Source organism: Nerophis ophidion, linkage group LG29 (genome assembly GCF_033978795.1).
Source record: "Nerophis ophidion isolate RoL-2023_Sa linkage group LG29, RoL_Noph_v1.0, whole genome shotgun sequence".
In the NCBI taxonomy this organism is placed as follows: domain Eukaryota; kingdom Metazoa; phylum Chordata; class Actinopteri; order Syngnathiformes; family Syngnathidae; genus Nerophis; species Nerophis ophidion.
The window spans coordinates 27,356,517-27,379,036 of NC_084639.1; the positions used below are offsets into that span (position 1 = coordinate 27,356,517).

The window sequence follows — 22,520 nt, forward strand, 5'->3', positions numbered from 1 at the left end:
GTGTGCGGGATAAGACAAGGAGGAGAGTTCCATTCTCACCTCAAAGAATTTACACTGTGTCTCTCTGGGCAGCGAGCAGACGTAAAAGTGTCGTCCCTTATTGTCCCCGTCCTTGTGGACCACTCGGAGAAGAGCCGGGCGGCCGTGGGACGCACAACAAGGGGGGGCTGAGGGACCCGGCGCACTGTCAGAGGAGATAAAAGTGTCTTAAGTCTGAAATAAAACTTGACTAAGTACCCTCAGACAAGCCACATGTCGGGAGTATTTCCATGATTCATGCCCTGCAGCACTCTGCCGCTTTGTTTTAATCATGGGAGGCTGCAAAGAATTTGTCTTCTTATTGTGAAGAGCGATTCACTCACCCTGACTTGTTACCGGGAGAAGGACTGTGATCAATTTTCATTTTCTTCAACGGCTGACTGTACGAGGCCAGCGTTTCCCCAGCGGGCGGTTGGGCGCGCTGCCTCTGCCTGCCACCAGAGGCGTAATTGGGGCCCGGCGTCCCTTGGCAGGCGCCGGATTTAAACGGGCCCTCTCGCTCGGGCGGCGAATAATTCAAATTACTGCAGAGCGGGGAGTCTGCGGGCCTTGGCTGCTCGCTCAAGTCTGAGAAAATCAGCGTGGAAGTCCCAAATGCAGCGCGCCAGTTGAGTTTGCGCTCCTCCTGAGGCTTCTTGAAGGCAGCGCAGGGGTAGCGCACCAGACTGGTGGAGGGCGGCGGCCATCCATCAGAGACGGTGGCCTCTTGTTGAACTGAAAACAATTCATGTTGTTACATGCACACTTATCAAATAAAAAAATACCAGCCAACATTTTAATGCACTCCTGCAAGTCCTCCGGTCCCATAACTCCTCCCTTTAGGGCAATTTTGGTGCAGCTCGGCGCAAACAATAAATGTAACTATGGTAGATGTGTGAAAATAAAATGCAGTTCGTTGGCTCCCAGAAGTGTAGTCTGAGTGCCAAAATTAATGCTCGCGTCAAGATAAAAGAGCTAATTACTCATTGTGTGGAATATTTCAAAGGCATGGCCCACAAGGGAGCATGTCTGGGAGTGGAAGTGGAAGAAGCAGGCTGGTGGAGACTCTGCTCACCCTGAGCTCTGGGAGTGAGGCAGGCGTCACAGGTGCTGGCGCCTGGCCGGTTGATGAGGGTACACAGGTGACAGGCCCAGTCTTCCTCCTCCTTCCTTGCTACCTTTTCATCGGCTCCCCTGCTGCTGACCCAGCCGATCAGACTGTTCCTGACAGGAAGTGTGCTGGAAAGAAAAACAAGATGGACAAAGAAATTAGTTCAATGTTAGTCACTGAATTGGAATTATCAATCAATCAATCAATCAATGTTTACTTATATAGCCCTAAATCACTAGTGTCTCAAAGGGCTACACAAACCACTACCACATTCTCGGTAAATAGTCAAATACTGCAGGAATTACAATCAATTCCAGACTAAAAACTGCTCCTTTTTTTCTACACGTTGTACCTTGGGGCTTATAAATGGTGGTATTAATGCTGGCGGAGCAGTTTGGTCCTCACCACTGTTATCTGCATGTGTTCCAAATCATTATTAAGTTGAACAATAAAGGTGTTCTATGTCAAGAGTTGTCTAATTCAGCCTCTCTTCATTTATCAACTGTCTCTAGTTAATTGCCTTCCTCTTTGCAGTTTAGGCACATAAGCTACGCAGCTTTAATCAGCCATGAGCGGATGACACATTTAGGCATGTATTCTTTATTTATTTAGTGTATATATGCTAGATTCATGTATAAGTGAATCCTCCTAATTAGGAACTGAAAGTGGGACAAAAAGAGCATCTAGCTAATAAAGACAGCAGCAGGAAGAAAAGTAAACATTTGCAGTTGCAGCAGCTGGTGAGGAAGCACCAGCAGGCGGCGTGTTGCGTCTCAATGCTGCGAGCACACACACATTAGCGCTGCGACACTAGGCAGCGCTGTGTTTGACAAGAAGGTCGCTCGGCGGTGGTGAGGTGGGTGAGAGGGAAGGATGGAAGGATGGCTGCGGTGGCCCACAGCAAACTTTGCTGGCAGATTGCTCCATCAGCTGTGTAATGTGTTGTAAGGACTTCAGGGCGCTAAGCTCTGCTCAAACGCCAGCCAGGAGGCGTGGAGCCTGCGCCCTGTCTGGCAAACACACTTTCCACACACACTTCCTGCGCCCTGCCAGGCCCATCTGCCTGCAAAGATGGCCCCTCGGAGCTGGAATGTTCTAGCTGGGAAGCTTCCCGGGCTTGTTTTTTCCTACAAAGACTGGCAATTGCACCAAAGCTGTGTTGTTTTATCATGTCAGATGTTAAAATGGACAGTAGTCACAAACTACTCTTTTGGCGCTACTTACAAAATCATTAAATACATTATCCACGGGTAAATCGACTGCATAAACGCCAGCCTGTTCATTAGCACAGTAGCAAAGCCTGACAAAATTTATGAAAATAATGTTTATATAACAATTGTTTTTATGTTTATTGTTGTCTTTGCATTTTTGTAACATGCAGAGGTGTCCTAATCAGAATCACTCAGTCATCTAGAACAGCGTTTTTCAACCACTGTGCCGCGGCACACTAGATATTGTCTGGTGTGCCGTGGGAAATTATGCAACTTCACCTAATTGGTCAAAAAATATATTTTTTTGCAAATAAATAATTATAATCAGAGGTGGGTAGTAATGCTCTACATTTACTCTGTTACATTTACTTCAGTAACTTTTGGGATAAATTGTACTTCTAAGAGTAGTTTTAATGCAACATACTTTTACTTTTAATTGAGTATATTTTTAGAGTAGAAATGCTACTTTTACTCCGCTCCATTTATCTACATTCAGCTCGCTACTCGCTACTGATTTTTATCAATCTGTTAATGCACGCTTTGTTTGTTTTGGTTTGTCAGACAGACCTTCAAAGTAGGATCCATCACATGCCTGCGTTTCACCAATCAAATGCGGTCACTGGTGACGTTTGACTCCGTTTCACCAATCAAATGCAGTCACTGGTGACGTTTGACTCCGTTTCACCAATCAAACAGAGCCAGGCGGTCACATGATTAACTGCACTTTTTTTTAATAAACCTTTATTTATAAATTTCAACCTTTACAAACAGTTGAAAATAATATTCAAAGTAAGTACAAAACATTATAAAAAACGTACAAAACAGCGCCAGGGGGTTGTAAATTCAAAGTAACTAAAATAGAATTAAAAAAAAATATATGTATATAAAATAAACAAAGTGCAAAGCCATAGGCTCACTCAATCTCAGTAAATAACTTAAATTTGGAACACAGCATCGTCGTTTTCACAGGTTTTGCTTGTTAGAGGTAGAGTGTTTTAATGTAGAGTTCTAAATCTTTTGTAAAGGCACAAAAAACAGGTCGGGTATAGAGGAACTTACATTTATGAATATAAAACTTAGGTAATAGTGTGATGATGGTGCAAAGCTACAATTCATTTTCTAATTTTTTTTCAATACAGTGTAAAAGCAAATATATATTATTTAATATATAGTAATGTTTTAGTTGCTTAAGAGATATTCCTTGTTGTGAATTTGTTCATTGTTATTTTTATGTTTTTGTGCATTACTTGTTGCCGTCATCGTTAAACGAACATGTTACACATCAGTTACTAAGTACTTGAGTAGTTTTTTCACAACATAATTTTTACTTTTACTTGAGTAATAAAACTCTAAAGTAACAGTACTCTTACTTGAGTACAATTTCTGGCTACTCTACCCACCTCTGATTATAATCTACAAATAATGTGCGGTTACTTAGTTTCTGTGCTGTGTAGAGATTGGCAGGGTAACCATGTAATACTCCACGTCAGTAGGTGGCAGCAGGTAGTTCATTGTGTTGTAAAAGTCAGAATGTGTCAGGTGAGATGAAGACGATTTGTCGTGTACCCAATATGCAAAAGGTAGAAAGGTGTGTAACGCTTAAACCAAAAATTGCCAAATGGGAAAGAAAAATACACTGAGGCATAGAGATGGCTATGCAACAAAAAAAAGGAAAACTAAACTGGCTACAAAGTAAACAGAAACAGAATGCTGGACGACAGCAAAAACTTGCAGTGTGTGGAGCAGAGACGGCGTCCACAAAGTACATCCGTACATGACATGACAAACAACAATGTCCACACAAAGAAGGATAGCAACAACTTGAATAGTCTTGCTTGCAGGTGTGGAGACTAGCGCTCAAAGGAACACATAAAAATGCTACAGGAAAATACCAACAAAACAGGAAAGGCCACCAAAATAACAACGCAAAACTTGAACTAAAGCACTACACACCAGAAAACACCAACAAACTCAAAATAAGGCACAACCACCTGGTGGAGTTTCATTTTTTAACATTTTCTGCTGGTGGTGTGCCTCCGTATTTTTTAATTAAAAAAATGTGTTTTGCCTCAACAAAGGTTGAAAAACACTGGTCTAGAAAATGTATAAGAATAAGAAAACTGAAGCTTTATTATAAACATTTAAACATTTACACACATTTTAATAACAATGTGTCTCTTAATGTTGGGTTTATAATATTTCCAGTTTTATTCCATTGGAAGTGTGTAACTTTGGCATGTCGTACACACTGTTTTGATAACTACAGCATGTGTAAAAATAGTTTTTGTTTTACATGGTTTTATTTTCCACAACCACTTATTTGATAGAATGAGTAATTTTGAAAGTTTATGTTCTATTTTCATATCAGTTTTAAACATTATGTTTGTGGATCTGATGAATATTTTGCACTTAAAAGAATATGTCTCATGTTTTCAGTGACATATTGTTGTGGTTTGTGCAGCCCTTTGAGACACTTGTGATTTAAGGCTATATAAATAAACATTGATTGATTGATTGACATTACAAGCAGCATTTTGTCTTTTTTCATTACAGACTGAAACAGTGGCTAGTTGCTGAGTACACTCGTACGCATGTTGTCATTGTCATCGTATTTTGTGTGTACTTGGAGGTTGTAAAGATTGTGCACTGTCATTGTGACAAATCTATTAATATAAAAGCTTTTCTGCAACTTGTTATTTTTGCAGTTTTATGCATTTCTATGTATGAAAATAGCAAATCAGATTGCAATTGCAATTTTGGACAGAATAATCACAATTACCGTATTTTTCAGATTATAAATCGCTCCGGAGTATAAATCGCACCAATTAGGTTTCTTCTTGAAGTTGTGCTGCCCGAATCACTTTGCTATTACAATCTATTCATTGTAATTTAAATAGGCCCTTGACAGGGTGGCCATATTTTGCATTACTTTTTTTTTAACTGGCAGTCATTTAAAAAAAATGTGGGAGCTTGACCAACATGCATTTCCAAAAGCATAACATCTTTTTCGGAGTATAAATCGCTCCGGATTATAAGGCGCACCGGCCGAAAATGCATAATAAAAAAGGAAAAAAAACATACATAAGTCGCACTGGAGTATAAATTGCATTTTTGGGGGAAATGTTTTTGATAAAATCCAACACCAAGAATAGACATTTGAAAGGCAATTTAAAATAAATAAAGAATAGTGAACAACAGGCTGAATAAGTGTAGGTTATATGAGGCATAAATAACCAACTGCTATGTTAACCTAACATATTATGGTAAGAGTCATTCAAATAACTATAACATATAGAACATGCTATACCTTTACCAAACTATCTCTCACTCCTAATCCATAAATCCCATTAATTCTTATACGTCTAGTCTCTTACGTGAATGAGCTAAAAAATATTATTTGATATTTTACGGTAATGTGTTAATAATTTCACACATAAGTCGCTCCTGAGTATAAGTCGCACCCCCGGCCTAACTATGAAAAAAACTGCGACTTATAGTCCGAAAAATACGGTACTTAATACAATGAATATGAAGTATGATGGGAAATCTCAGATTTTATGGAGGAAATAGGAGGTCTTAAAAGCACCTTATGTTGATATTGACCCAGCGTTGTCTTAACATTCTGGTTACCTTCTTTCAAAACAAAAACTTGTTTAAAAAAAAAATGCACCACGGACATTGTCAATCAAAAGTTCAGTATAGTAGAATGTGGTCGTTATACTGCCATCAGTTGACTACGAAATTGCATGAAAAAAAAAAAAAGGTAAAACGGCATTCCCACCTGACAGTAACACTTCTGGCATCCGCTTTCTGACAGCGGTCGCAGAAGTACGTCATCCTGCCGTTGTCGCCAAGACGACAAACGGTGATGCTACTGGCGCACAGGCGGCACTGGGGGCGCTTGTACACGCTGTAATGTTTGTGGAGGGGAGAGCCAGACTTGCGACACTGCCAAGAAAACATGCACATGATAAAGATAGGGGGAATAACATTTACCTTTACTTACCTGCTTGTTACTCGTACACTCTATTGGAGGATTTTATGATATCAGTTAAAAGTTAACTGTAGAAAAAAGAATGAATGTCACAAGATACGAGCAGCTAGTGTCTTACTTTGTAGAAAAGAAGAGTGAAATCACGCGTCATCTTCACCAAGTGGAGGACCTGCTGTTCTGACAGCTGCTCAACCTGAGGAAGAAGAAACCACAAGAAATAGTTTAAATATATAGAACATAAAAAACCCACCTCATATGTACAACATCTATACATTCTGTACATATGGTAAGTACAGGCACCTCTTTACAAATGCGAAAATCTGATACTTTTATTTGCGTAACCCTGCTAACTAACCAACCTAACAAATAAAAGACATATGTTATATAAGCGGGGTGTCCCAATGCAACTTTTTCACTTCTTCAATATGATACAGATAAGATATTGGAGTCTGGAGTATTGGTTGATAACAATTGTATTTTGATATCAAAGCAAATCAATCGTACTTTGATTTTTTTTTCTTTTTAGTGTGGGATGTTGAAAATGGCTTGAGCAGGTGAAATTAATCGAACAGAGAACAATGTTGAATAGGGGTGTTCTGATTCCTGGGGTGACAATTTGATTCAAAATAGATTCTCGATTCAACCCATTATAATAATTGTAATAATGAGACAGTTACAAGTTAGAAAAACTATTTTTGGTCGGATAAATACACACACATATACATATATATATATATATATATATATATATATATATATATATATATACACATATATATATATATATATATATATATATATATATATATATATATATATATATATAGTGGTGGGTGAATGGCCAAAAATCGTAATTTTTTAAACAATATTTTTTTTAAAAAGTAAACAAATGTTTGTTTGTTTTTTAATTATGAATCAATTTAGAATCGGGATGAATAAGAATCACGATTCAGATGTGAATTGATTTTTTTGGTGAGCCCCTAATTTTGGGTCTGATAAACACATAACTTAAACTTATTATTGACCGCCCAGAATGGACGTACGGTGTCTTTAAGTTGAATTGGAGTGGTTAATCGTTGTTGTTTTTTTGCAACGCCTCGAAACGACTTTATATTAAGTTAACCTAAAGACGCAGTGAATCGGGTGATGCGGACACGTTTGTTACTGGATGCTTACTAAGATATTTCTGCCTTGGAGACTTTGTATGTGTAAATGATATGTAACTATAATTATTTGATACTTGTTTATATTGACAAATGTCACGTTTCATTTTTTTTTGTTCATTTAAGGACACTTATTACAAATGTCTAGCTTGTGTGCTAAGCTGTTGTGTAGCCGCTAACTCACAGTAGCCTTTTCTACCATGTAGACCCTTTGTAACAATGTATAAGACTTTTAGATTTATATAGCACTTTTATAGACTCTCAAAGCGCTTCACAGAGAAGTGAGAACATCATTGATTCACTCCACATTCACACCACAATGGTGGTAAGCTACATTTGTAGCCACAGACTGACAAAAGTGTGGCTGCCAATTTGCACCTGCAGCCCCTCCAAGCACCGCCAAACATTTATTCACTTTTATACATCAATGTGAGCGGTACTGGGAGCAAAGGTGAAGTGTCTTGCCCAAGGACCCCACGACAGTGACTTGCATGGCAGAAGCGCAGATCGAACTTTTAGAACATTTAAATGTCAACTGGCTGTCCAGCTTCACACAAGTAAACACACATATTGGTCATTTTAGATGCAAACTAATATAATTCCATATGGCTTGGGACAACCTTGTATGCAATTATACCCTGGTTGCAGTTCGCAATGATATAGAACTGCAGCACTTCTTTTGTTATTTTTGATCCTCCCATAAGGCTGATTATAGTTAAATGAATACTGGGCTGACAGTGTCAATCTAAACTGAGCATTTTGTAAAATCAGCTCTTACACCTAATACAAGTACATCTAATGAGCAAAAACAACCAAAAGTGTGGAAAAATAGAAAAAAAAAAGGACATATAATTGTCTAACTGTACCAGAGTTTGGTGGAGGTATTGCTGGTTCACCTGTTAGAAAATAATTTGAGGGCTATTGCACTTGTCAAGCATCTATTACGCATAAATGCAGTTTATTTTGCAAATGCTGCACTGCCTTCTTTTCTTTGCCTTCGCCTCATTTCCTCCCAACGCCATGCATCACTTGATAAAACACAAGCTGAAAGTTGTGTGAGAGGAGGTTGTCTCGCGTTTCCAAACTCATCTCCCCCCCTCGGCTGCACACCATCCGTCATCTCCAGCCTACCTTCACGGCCGGGTGTAGGCCCGCGTCGAACAGGGCTTCATTTTTAATGATGTTGCCGACTCCCGGCATGACGGCCTGGTCGAGGAGGACGTCGCAGAGCATCCTGCCTCCGCGCCGTCTCACTGCCTCCGCTGAGCGGATGAAGCTGAACTTCGGGGAGCACACATCCAGGGCCTGAAGAGCTCTCAGCCTCTGCTCGCAGTCGTCTGTCAACCTGTAAGCACAAACAGGTAGTGCAGTGTGTGTGTGTGTGTGTGTGTGTGTATAGGCTTCTGCTGCCTTTTATTTATTTACAGTGGAAGTTCCCAAATTTCCTGCAAGGTCTGTTCCGGGTCACTGCCGGACCTGTGACTTGTCAGTGTTATTATCATATAGAACAAATCAGTGGTCGCAAATATGACAGGACCACACTGCTGTTTTTAAGAAACTTGTGCAAAGATCCCCTATGCCGTCACTCTACTGCAGGGCTGTCAAACTGTTTTTTTTTAGTGTGGGCAATTATGGCTGCCTTAAGAGGGCCGCTTGCAACAGTAAATGCGCATAGAAAATCATGTTAGAATATTATAATTTTTACCAAAAGATAACTTGCTTTGAAATCGTAAGTCAAGGTGACATGCAGATATTTATGTACAGCATTTATTTTTCCTAACCCAAAAAAACTTGGAATATCTTGTTGCATGCGCAGATAATAATAAAGTTTTAAAGATGTGGCCTCCCAAAAACAATTTACATCCAAATCGTGATTTTTATTTATTTGGTTCTAAATCGGTTCATGATTTTTGAGAATCAATTAAAACAAATCAAATGTATTATATATGTCCATCCATCTGTCCATTTTCAATCGTTTGTCCCTGTCGGGGACACGATGGTGCTGGAGCCTATACCAGCTGCACTCGGGCAGAAGGCGGAGTACACCCTGGACAAGTCGCCACCTCATCACAGGGCCAACACAGATAGACAGACAACATTCACACTCACATTCACACACTCGGCACCATTTAGTGTTGCCAATCAACTAATCCCTGGGTGCATGTCTTTGGAGTCGGTAGGGGCCTATCCCCGGGTGCACGTCTTTGGAGGTGGGAGGAAGCCAGAGTACCCGGAGGGAACCTACACAGTTACAATGAGAACATGCAAACTCCACACAGAAAGACCCCGATTAAAATATTGCGATTAAAATTGCATTTTGTTTATGGTTAACTCAAAATTAATTGCGATAAGTGCAGAGAGATATAACTTTTCGTCATTAATAAGTACACTGCACAGCTAGGATAGGCTCCAGCACCCCCCCAATCTCGTGAGGGACAAACGGTAGAAAATGGATGAATGGGTACCGAAAACTCGACCACTGAAAACAGTGCTGCCGAACCCGGATGTAAACAAGACGCACACCATTGTCTGGAGTGTTGTCAGCATGTCTGTGATGTGGACAGAAGCAGATAGACACGGGGACAGCGATCTGCAAAATCTGCAAATATTAAGAGGACAGAGACGGCTTTTAAGAGCAGCAGCGCGAAGCAAGTGTGACGTCATGCTTGCTGCAGCCTGTCTCTTTCGCCAGGGACATCGAAGGACAGAACTACTTTTTATTTTATAATAACACCAGAAGATTAGATTTGTTGCTTTTTTTTTTAAGTCATTAAAAGTCTCTAGAATGACACTTTAAAAATTCTCAAAGTACATTGTACAATAAGCAACAACAATTGGAAATATGGCAAAACAATATAAAAATGTATCTTAATACTAATTAATAATAACAGATTTGTTTTTAAATGCATGTATACTTTTCTTCTTACCTTTTTTTTGTGCAATCCAATTGACATTATCTATATAGCACATTTGAAAAGACAAAAGTTTCACAAAGTGTTGCACAGGAGTTAAAACACATTTAGCAGCAAGATAAAACTAAGGAGAGTCAGTTGTAAAAAAAAAACAGTCACAAAACATTTTTTTAAGAAAATCATATCATCATAGTAGATTATGCAAATTATTCAATGACGTTATGTGACAACGCCCATAACCCCACCCCCACAGGTACAATGGCAGTCTCAGGGAAATGTATTCATAAGAATACTGCTGCTTTTTTAAGTTTTTGTTTTGTTTTTCTAAATTGATTTTTAAATTTCTATCCTAAGTATTTCAAAGCTAGGATTGGATTGGAGTTAGCCTATTTTCGTTTATTTGATCAAAATTATGTGATTTTTCTAAATAACATTTAGAAAGTTTAAATAACATTTAATAAGTTTTTTAGGCCAACACTGCATCAGCAGCCAAAAGGAGTTTTTGCAACCTGTAACCTGTTTTGAAAAGTTTGTTGTCATAATATATTTACCAAAGAATATAGTACGAGCATTATGTTTAATCAAGAATTGATTCTGAATGGTATGTGGGCTTGTATAAAGCTTCAGGGAGTTGAACGCTCCCGCCTTACATAGTTCCTGGTCACCCTTGGGCAAGGTGTAGCGTCCTAGACGTGGAACAACTGACCATCTCCTTACTCTTGTGGGAATCCTGGAGAAGGCCTGGGAGTGTGCCTATCCAGTCTACATGTGCTTTGTGGATTTGGAGAGGGTGTATGACCGGGTCCCCCGGGAGATCCTGTGGGAGGTGCTGAGGGACTACTGGGTGAGGGGAACCCTGCTGAGGGCCATCCAATCTCTATACAACCAAAGCGAGAGTTGTGTCCGGGTGCCCGGATGTAAGTCGGATCAGTTTCCAGTGGGGGTTTGTCTCCGCCAGGTCTGCGTTCTGTCACCTATCCTGTTCGTGATTTTCATGGACAGGATTTCTAGGCAGAGTCGTGACCAGAGCAGGAAGAGGGTATATGTCTCGGGGGGCTAAAGGTTGCATCACTGCTGTTTGCAGATGATGTGGTCCTGATGGCACATTCGGTTCATGGCCTTCACCTCTCACTGGATCGGTTCGGAGCGAAGTGTTTAGCGGCTGGAATGATGGATGAGCATCTCCAAATCTGAGGCCATGGTTTTCAGCAGGAAACCTATGGTTTGTACAGTCTAGGTAGAGAACGACACTCTGTCCCAGGCGGACGAGTTTAAGTATCTCGGGGTCTTGTTCACGAGTGAGAGAAAGATGGAGAAGGAAATCAGGCGGAGAATCGGTGCAGCTGGGGCAGTATTGCAGTCTCTCTGCCGCACTGTTGTGACAAGACGAGAGCTGAGCCAGAAGGCAAAGCTCTCGGTCTACCGAGCTATCTACATTCCTACTCTCACCTGTGGGTCATGACCGAAAGAATAATACCGCGGGTACAAGCGGGCGAAATGAGAAAGGTGGCTGGCATCTCCCTTAGAGATAGTGTGAGAAGTTCAGTCACCGAGAGAGACTCAGAGTAGAGCTGCTGGTCCTTCACTTGGAAAGGAGCCAGCTTAGGTGGTTCGGGCATCTCGTGCGGATGCCTCACGAGCGTCTCCCTAGGGAGGTCCTCGTTGCGCGTCCCACTGGGAGGAGACCCCGGAGCAGGCCAAGGACCAGATGGGGGGATTACATCTCCTTTATGGCCTGGGAAGGCATCGGGATTCCCCAGGAGGAAGTTGCTAATGTTGCTCTGGAGAGGGAAGTTTGGGGGTGTTTTCCCTGCGACCCGATTCCGAATAAGCGGTTGAAAATGGATGGATGGATAATTCTGAATCAAATCATCACTCCAAGAATCAGAATCGAAACAAATAATGAGGTGACCAAAGATTCCTAGCTCTAATATGCAGTGATTTCTCCTGTCAAAATCAAAAGAACAAATACATTCAGCCAGAAAATACTTTCACAGACATTATTTCCAGCCATTGGTGGGCCACAAAAGTTTGAGTTTGACACCTGTGCTCCAGTGTTTTAGTAATCCTAGTAATTGTAATTTAGAACAGAACTTGGCCATAGAACCTCAAAGTTGAACTGGTGTGACCTCAATAATGCTACTCTAGTTTCCCCCTTTTACCTCAATTCCACAGTGCTGTCAAAGAAGCACACGGTGTCATTAGTCAGGTGTATTTCCAGTACTGGGAGTGAGCCACTGCTGTGTTTCCTCTCAGCGGAGTTGATTCGCATCGAGCCATTCATGCCAAAGTGGACTCTAGAAGAAGAGAAATACATCTTCCAAAGGTGAGTTTTGAAAGATCACAATTAACTACGACAAAAGCATGTGAAGTCAAAGCTACTATTCTTACAAAAGGTGCAGTGTGTTTCATATCTAGTGTTTTCATGTAACAACAAGCAGAACGTCAGCAATAGTAGAGGAAAGCACAACAATATATTGTCTGGGAAAGGGACTGTTAGCTAAATGGTTAACTTTTGAAGTGTTTTTGCGGCTGTCAGAATTGAGCAAACAGATATATCAAGAGGCAAACTCCAAGATTGATCATAATAATAAATAAGGTATACATAGAAACATGTACAGTAGTTCTGTATCTGCACACATTTGTGAAAAACAGAGTGCAGACAGAGCGATTGTCTATAAAGAAAGAAGGCGATTATGGCTTGGAGACCTCAAAACAGAATTTGGATGTGATTAATGTAGATAATATTCAAATTTGCTCAGCTCATTTTGTATCTGGTATGTATGAATATATCAGTACCTGTTTTTTGTGACTTTTTTGAAAACATATTGCAAATAAACAAGGACAAGTTTTTATTCAAGCATTACAAGATGACATTGGCAAATTTTCTTTGCTTTGCTCACCCCACCATAAACAGAGTATACAAACAGACAACCTTCATGGCGTTTCATGTCACTTGCTGTATGAACTTGGAGAAAATATTATGCATGCAAGCTGACATGAAATTATTGGAATAAATACTAGAAATAATATAAGAGAACTCTGTTGTTTTAATAGTCTTACTGCTGTGAGTACACTAACAGCACAGAAACATTAATGTGTGCTTACTGTAAGTAATATTATGACTTCACTACTAAACATCTCATATTGATCTCCTTCAGAAATTGGCGCCACTTTACCCACTTAACACTCCCTAAGGGGATTAAGTTGATCCTTGAAAAGTTGTGCAAGTGTTTGTGGTGTTTCAGCATCTTCTGACACGGATTTACCCGGATTTACGGATGTTTGACTTTGACATTATCGTTCCAATCACTTTCACCGCAATTTTTACAAACGCTTCCCTCCTCGATGGCTCCACATCCGGGTGCTAAACACTTTATACCAGAGGTGCCCATTACGTCGATCGCGAGCTACCAGTCGATCTCAGGGGGTGTGTCAGTCGATCGCTAGCCAGGTATTAAAAAATGTGCGTCAATTGATTGACATTCACGGCACCTGAGGGTCTTTTGACATGACGCTGGCTGCTGTGGGCTCATTATTATAAAATGACCGACAGGAAGGCGAGAAACACCTATTTCAACAGACTCTTGTGCCGTACCTGCCATCAAAACTCTAAAGACTGACGGCACAGATCCCATCTTCACAATAAAAGCACTGCTTCATCTTGCCTGTGCTAACAAAATAAGAGTCTCAAAAAGCTGGCGTGCACAAGCAAGCAAGCTACGGAGTTTGCCGTCAACGTTTTTCTTGTTAAGTGTATAAAAAGGAGTATGGGCACTGGACAAATAAGATGCCAAAAACCAACCACTTTCATTGGCATTGGACAGAAAGGAGGACTTTTTTTCTCCTCCATTTGAAAATGCGGACGTTATCATCACGGATGTCTGATTCCAATCAATGCAAGTCATCACAATCATACCAACTTATATTATTGTCTTCATGAAAGAAAGGGATCTATATGTGTTAAACATGCTTGTATTATCATTAAAAACCTTTAACATGTTAACAAAAACGTCTCTTACATACATTAATAAATATAAATGATATATATATGAATGAGGTAGAGCCCCTCGACTTGGTCAATTGCAAAGTAGCTCGCCTGCAGAAAAAGTGTGGGCACCCCTGCTTTATACGTTTCCATCCACCAGTTTCAAGCATGCATAAAATAGATCGTTCCGGAGCCACAAATCGTTGAACTTGCACTCACCCATCTTATGAAAGTAATTTGCCTTTGCTGGGTGCTTTCGTAAGTGTTCTCCACTGCTCTGCTCAGCTGCAACAACACACCACTGTGCGAGCACAACACATTAGGCGGTGCGCGATAAATTCCAACCGGGAAGCACAGGTGGTCTACTTAAGTTCCGTTTTGTAGTTACGTTTTAGCGTCCTCAAAAATCTAAACATTTAAAAGCAAGACTGGAGTGTATACATGTTTTAAATAAAAGTAAACTTCAAGACTTTTCTAAATCGTATTTAGCACCTTTTATGAGATTTTAGGAGAAGTGTCCACATTTTAAAACTTTTAATTTGAATAGTTGAATTTAAGACTTCTTAAGACCTCCTCGATAGTCTATAATAAAGTACCGCGGTACTAATGAATGAAAGAAGGTATTATACTGCCTTTGAAAAATTCCTGTACTTTGTAGTTACATTGCTGCTAATATGAGCAAGCCACATGTGAGTCAAGCCATGTGATCTTGTAACTACTTGGTAATGCAGGGTTGGAATTTAAACACGGCAAGTGCTGCGACCGCCCTTGTGACTTGCCGTAATGCCCTAAAAAATTGACCTGCATTGACTGAAAGAACATGCCGTGACCACCTTTGACTTTTTACCTGTTAATGGACAATTGTAACGTAAATGTTTCATCAAATAATTTGATAAAAACACCCCGATATTACTTTTTTTCTTACATTTTCAACTGTTTAAGACATGGCATGATAAACGTTAATCGGAACAAACAAGCGTGTGTCAAAGGTTAACCGACAATGAGAACAGCCGAATTGTTCCGAGATTTTCCGAGAGATACACCGGCTGCATCAGGGTCTGGAGGGACATCAGGTGTTAGGTGAACTTAGGTGAGGCAGCACTCAAAATGCAGAGTAAGGAGCGAATCAAAAAATGAAAACATGAACAATTGCAAAATGTGAAATGATGATTTTGTTGGGCAAAAAATGGAGCAAGCTCCACAACTTCTTTAGGTAGGTTCATTTCATAGTTTAAATGGAGTGCTAAATTATTCAATCATTTGCCCTCCAAACTCGGCAGTTCTAGACCTGACAATGTTATTTATGCGCTGCATCGTGAATGTTTATTTTGATTCGTGGCTGTCAAAGACTTGTTTACTTTTTTGTAAACGTTGAACATAATTGGCAACACCAAATTGGCCCTAGTGTGTGAATGTGAGTGTGAATGTTGTCTGTCTATCTGTGTGGGCCCTGCGATGAGGTGGCGACTTGTCCAGGGTGTACCCTGCCTTCCGCCCGATTGTAGCTGAGATAGGCGCCAGCGCCCCCCGCGACCCCGAAAGGGAATAAGCGGTAGAAAATGGATGGATGGGATGAACATAAGTCGCTGATAAGCAATATTAATGAAAATTGCATGGCATTTGATATATTAGTTTATAACAAGTTAGGTCAAAAACGATATGATACTGTCTATTTCAATGTATTGACATTTGATTATTTGTATATCATATGCTTGCAAATGTTTATATATATATATATAAAACACATAGGCTATTTCATCCCTTCAAGCCTGTGGGGGTGCTCGTATTATATTGTTAGGTAAATAATTTAATAATTTAAAAACAAACATTTCAAAACAAGTTACAGGTTGCAAAAACTCCTTTCAGCTGCTGACGTACAACTAATATGCAAAGTGTTGCCCTAAAAGCTAATTTTTAAAATTGTATTTACAAAAATCACATGTTAGTCAAATAAACAAAAATAGAGCTACTCCAACCCTAGCTTTGAAATACTTAGAATAGAAATGTACAAATGCTAGCTTTGAAATACTTAGAATAGAAATGTACAAATAATGAAATTTTTGAATAGTGTTTCCCTGCTCTTCAGGGGAATAAAATGCCCGAAAGAGCAGGGAAATCTGCGAAACAGGCTTGTAGGGATGAAATAGCCTGTTTTTTTCCTGATCAAACGTGTATTCTGCTCTGAGCACTTTATAACGGATAAACCACATATACATATTATATATATATATATATATATATATATATATATATATATATATATATATATATATATATATATATATATATAATAAATGTATATATATATATATATATGTATATATATATATGTGCGTGTATATATATACGTGTGTGTATATATATACACATATATATGTATATATATACATATATATATATATATATATATATACACATATAAATACATATACATATATATACACATATATATGTATATATATACATATATATATATACACATGTATATATTTATATATATATGTATACATATATATATATACTTATATATATATATATATATGTATACATATATATATATATATACTTATATATATATATATGTATACACATATATATATACTTATATATATATATGTATATACATATACATATATATATATATATACATATATATATATGTATACACATATATATATACACATATATATATGTATACACACACACATATATATATATATATGTATACACATATATATATATATATATACACACATATATATATATATATATATATATATATGTATACACATACATACATACATACATATATATATATATATATATATATATATATATCTCCATCCATCCATTTCCTACCGCTTATTCCCTTTGGGGTCGCGGTGGGCGCTGGAGCCTATCTCAGCTACAATCGGGCGGACAAGTCGCCACCTCCTCATCTCAGTATATATATATATATATATATATATATATATATATATATATATATATATATATATATATATATATATATATATATATAATAGACTTGGGCAAACTATAGATCCACAAGGAAAATTGTTCCACACAGTAGCTCAGTTAGAAAGGATGGAAAGTGTAAGGATGGAAAGGATAATGCTGGTATACAATAGACTTAAAATTTACCGTAGTAGCAATATAAAAATACATGTAATATTTACATACTATATACACAGTATATGATACTGACTGATATATTATATGATATTATATTCTTACGTAATATATGCAATATATGACAGTATCATGCAAAACATATGCAACAGAAGAATACGTAATTCTTACATTAAAAAAAATATATATAGTTAGAAAATGTTAAAACAGAAAGTAAAAAATGTCGATCTCGGTAAGCTAATATCGATCCAATCGTCATACTATCGACTATATTGATCGATATCTGGATTTCCGCCACGCCCCCCTGTTGTGCAAGTGTAAAATGTTGTGGCCACGACTTTTAGACTGTTTGGGACTAGATTTGGCAAACAATGACGTAAGGGCAGCAAGTGACCGAGTCAGTGTTCACAAAGTGCATGATTATAATGCATTATATTATATTATATATATATAAATATACCTTATCGTGTGTGCACCGAAATACAAGAAGAGTTCTTTCCCCAGGGTGTCCACGCCGGTGTACTGACAACCTTGCAGCCGCTGGATGGCGATGTTTCTCTCCGTGTCCCTTCCCTGCAAAAGACACTTCTCGTTATTGTTGAGACATGAACTTTAGTTGAATGTCTTTGACTTGATTTCGCTAAACTAGTCAGCAGTTAGCATGGCCATGACGTCACATTACATAAGACAACTAGTCAGCAGTTAGCATGGCCATGACGTCACATTACATAAGACAACTAGTCAGCAGTTAGCATGGCCATGACGTTACATTACATAAGACAACTAGTCAGCAGTTAGCATGGCCATGACGTCACATTACATAAGACAACTAGTCAGCAGTTAGCATGGCCATGACGTCACATTACATAAGACAACTAGTCAGCAGTTAGCATGGCCATGACGTCACATTACATAAGACAACTAGTCAGCAGTTAGCATGGCCATGACGTCACATTACATAAGACAACTAGTCAGCAGTTAGCATGGCCATGACGTCACATTACATAAGACAACTAGTCAGCAGTTAGCATGGCCATGACGTCACATTACATAAGACAACTAGTCAGCAGTTAGCATGGCCATGACGTCACATTACATAAGACAACTAGTCAGCAGTTAGCATGGCCATGACGTCACATTACATAAGACAACTAGTCAGCAGTTAGCATGGCCATGACGTCACATTACATAAGACAACTAGTCAGCAGTTAGCATGGCCATGACGTCACATTACATAAGACAACTAGTCAGCAGTTAGCATGGCCATGACGTCACATTACATAAGACGTACCTTCGCCGTGAACATGCTGCCTCTCGTCTCTTTCACTTCTTGTCCTTTACGGACCCTCGAGCGGATCTTCTCCCCGTTCAATGTGCACCCCGGACCTTCAACCATCTTAGTTTTCAGATAGTTGGAGTAAAAACAATGTTTTGTTGACTGCTAGCCTAGCAAGGAGGTGACTCCTTTTACCGCCACGGCCGTTTCAATTTGACGCATGCGCGGTACGCTGTGTTTCCGGAAGTAAGCCGAGCCAAGCACTTTTTTTTTTTAAATTTCTTTCTTTTTTTTTGTTTTTTTATTGAACAACAAACATACATTTATAATTCACACAAAAGTTAAGCCGCTTTCAACACCAAAGAAAGAAAACAAATGCAAATACAGATAGGGTAATAATAAAAAATAGAATGAAAAAAAATGAAAATAAAAAAAAGCCAAAAGGCTACCTAAATCACTTTAAAATGTTTTCAACAAGGATATCAATTTAAGGGCTTTTTTTTTTTTTTTTTACACTTAATCATTCTCCTACATTTGATTGATAACTGTAATCCATAAAGCCAATCAGAAAATGTAGGCCATACTTTCATAAATCGACATTTATGTAGAAAATGTTTTGCCTGGAGCATAATAATGTTGACAAACATTTTTCTTTTACAAAAATACCACATCTTCTGTAGAGAATGGGCCGAGCCGAACACTAACGCTAAAGTTTAGAGCAGCGGTCGGCAACCCAAAATGTTGAAAGAGCCATATTGGACCAAAAATACATTTAAAAAAAAATCTGTCTGGACCGGCAAAAAATTTAAAGTCTTACATAAGTGTTATAATGAAGACAACACATGATGTAAGTGTCTATATTAGCCTACTATCAAAATGACTTTAAAAGTCTTATACAGGTGTTATAACAAATGTAACATGTGATGTAAGTTCCTATATTAGCTATATTTGGCTTTTACCTAATAATAATTATTTTATTTATGTCATTTGTATTTTACTTTTTATCCTATTAGTTTTGCAAGATATGTATATATATATATATATATATCAATCAATCAATCAATCAATGTTTATTTATATAGCCCCAAATCACAAATGTCTCAAAGGACTGCACGAATCATTACGACTACAACATCCTCGGAAGAACCCACAAAAGGGCAAGGAAAACTCACACCCAGTGGGCAGGGAGAATTCACATTCAGTGGGACGCCAGTGACAATGCTGACTGTGAGAAACCTTGGAGAGGACCTCAGATGTGGGCAACCCCCCCCGCCCTCTAGGGGACCGAAAGCAATGGATGTCGAGCGGGTCTAACATGATGCTGCGAAAGTTCAATCCATAGTGGCTCCAACACAGCCGCGAGAGTTCGGTCCAAAGCGGATCCAAGACAGCAGCGAGAGTCCCGTCCACAGGAGACCATCTCAAGCGGAGGCGGATCAGCAGTGTAGAGATGTCCCCAATCGATACACAGGCGAGCGGTCCATCCTGGGTCCTGACGAGCGGTCCATCATATACATATATATATATATATATATATATATATATATATATATATATATATATATATATATATATATACATATATATACAGTATATATATATATATATATATATATATATATATATATATATATATATATATATATATATATATATATATACTGTGTCAGCGTCCTGGTGGCCGTGGTCTGATGACCTCCTGGTGAAGATGTGATAGTGTTTACTTGCATGTGTCCTCTGTACTCAGCTATGCAATCATTGGTCTATGTAGTTGCTTATGTGTGTATGTTGTGTGTGTGTTTGTGTTTGGTATCGGTGTCCGTGCGTACGTACGTATGTGATAATGGGAGGTACGGGTCACCGGGGTATTGTTTTTACTTTGCAAAGCACTTTGCGTTGCATTTCTTTTATGTATGGAAAGCTCTTTCTAAATAAAGCTGGATTTGATTTGATTTGATATATTAGCTTACTAATATAGCTTACATCCTCACCTATGGTCATGAGCTTTGGGTCATGACCGAAAGGATAAGATCACGGGTACAAGCGGCCGAAATGAGTTTCCTCCGCCGTGTGGCGGGGCTCTCCCTTAGAGATAGGGTGAGAAGCTCTGCCATCCGGGAGGAACTCAAAGTAAAGCCGCTGCTCCTTCACATCGAGAGGAGCCAGATGAAGTGGTTCGGGCATCTGGTCAGGATGCCACCCGAACGCCTCCCTAGGGAGGTGTTTAGGGCACGTCCAACCGGTAGGAGGCCACGGGGAAGACCCAGGACACGTTGGGAAGACTATGTCTCCCGGCTGGCCTGGGAACGCCTCGGGATCCCCCGGGAAGAGCTAGACGAAGTGGCTGGGGAGAGGGAAGTCTGGGTTTCCCTGCTTAGGCTGTTGCCCCCGCGACCCGACCTCGGATAAGCGGAAGATGATGGATGGATGGATATTAGCTTACTATCAAAGGCTGACACAAATATTTGTTGACAGAAATATTGTATTTTAATTTGTATTTTAAACATTTTTGCAACATTGGAAATCATTAGTAAAATGGAGGCTTCTTTTAGGATGAGATAACTTCTGGAAATTATCGTCTTAAAATGGCCAAAGGTATAGATGTGTGTGTCCAAGTTTAAGTAAATGGCAGGCTGTCTTCTTCTAATGGATTTATTACAATCTTTCCGAGCTGGTTAATGTTTGCTGTGGTCTGGAACAATTTGGCACACACAACAATCAGAAAGCAGCCATTATTAAATTAAATACACAGAGGACATAAGTAAAGGAAATTAAGTGAGCTCAACTATAGCTACAAACGAGTCATAATGATGCAATATGTACTTACAGCTAGCCGATTTAGCATGTTAGCATCAATTAGCTCGCAGTCATGCACTGACCAAATATGCCTGATTAGCACTCCAACAAGTCACTAACATCAACAAAGCTCACGTGTGTGCATTCACGCTTAACATTAAACGTTGGGTGGCCAAAACGAGGCAAAGAAGGAGTTGCATAAAACATGTCTTTCTGTGGTAGCATCGGAGAAAGTAGTACATGTAAACAAACTACGACGAGTTCAAGGATCGCTGAAATTAGTAGTACAAAACAGTGCTTTCCAGGGAAGCATGTTTAATATAAAGAGTGGGATTTCTAACAATTAGGAAGGTTTGTGTCATTTTTGTCCTCCTACAGAAAATACACTATATTGCCAAAAATATTTGGCCACCCATCCAAATGATGAGAATCAGGTGTCCTAATCACTAATCACAGGTGTATATAATCAAGCACTGAGGCCTGGAGACTGTTTCTACAAACATTTGTGAAAGAATGGGCCGCTCTCTGGGATTTCCAGCGTGGAACTGTCATAGAATGCCACCTGTGCAACATAGCTAGTCCTGAAATCTTGCTCCTAAATATTCCAAGGTCGGCTTAATTATAAGAAAATGGGAGGGTTTGGGAACAACAGCAACTCAGCCACCAAGTGGTAGGCCAGGTAAACTGACAGAGAGGGGTGGAACTCCTAGTGCATAGACTTTTTGCACAGTCAGTTGCTACATAGCGCCAAACTTCATGTGACCTTCCAATTAGCCCACATACAGTCCGCATAGAGCTTCATGGAATGGGTTTCCATGGCCGTGCAGCTGCATCTAAGCCATACATCACCAAGTCCAATGCAAAGCGTGGGATGCAGTGGTGTAAAGCATGTTGCCACTGGACTCTAGAGCAGTGGAGA

At 39.2% G+C, this 22,520-nt stretch overlaps 1 protein-coding gene across 4 annotated transcripts in view; it reads right to left on the minus strand.

Moving 5' to 3' along the window:
• neil3 (nei-like DNA glycosylase 3) overlaps nt 1–19,042 on the minus strand; it is a 47,981-nt gene extending 28,939 nt beyond the window's left edge. For all 4 annotated transcript variants that reach the window (XR_009804931.1, XM_061891538.1, XM_061891540.1 and 1 more), the window contains exons 1-9: nt 18,821–19,042; nt 17,990–18,102; nt 12,572–12,706; nt 8,629–8,842; nt 6,453–6,527; nt 6,122–6,288; nt 1,094–1,257; nt 363–753; nt 40–184 (exon numbers count right to left, since the gene is read on the minus strand). Coding sequence is in view for 3 of the 4 variants with exons in the window: in XM_061891538.1 (XP_061747522.1) it covers nt 40–184; nt 363–753; nt 1,094–1,257; nt 6,122–6,288; nt 6,453–6,527; nt 8,629–8,842; nt 12,572–12,706; nt 17,990–18,102; nt 18,821–18,925 (1,509 nt within the window). In the remaining variant the exon portion in view is untranslated. The remainder of the gene's footprint in view (nt 1–39; nt 185–362; nt 754–1,093; nt 1,258–6,121; nt 6,289–6,452; nt 6,528–8,628; nt 8,843–12,571; nt 12,707–17,989; nt 18,103–18,820) is intronic.
• Nucleotides 19,043–22,520: the final 3,478 nt, after the last annotated feature.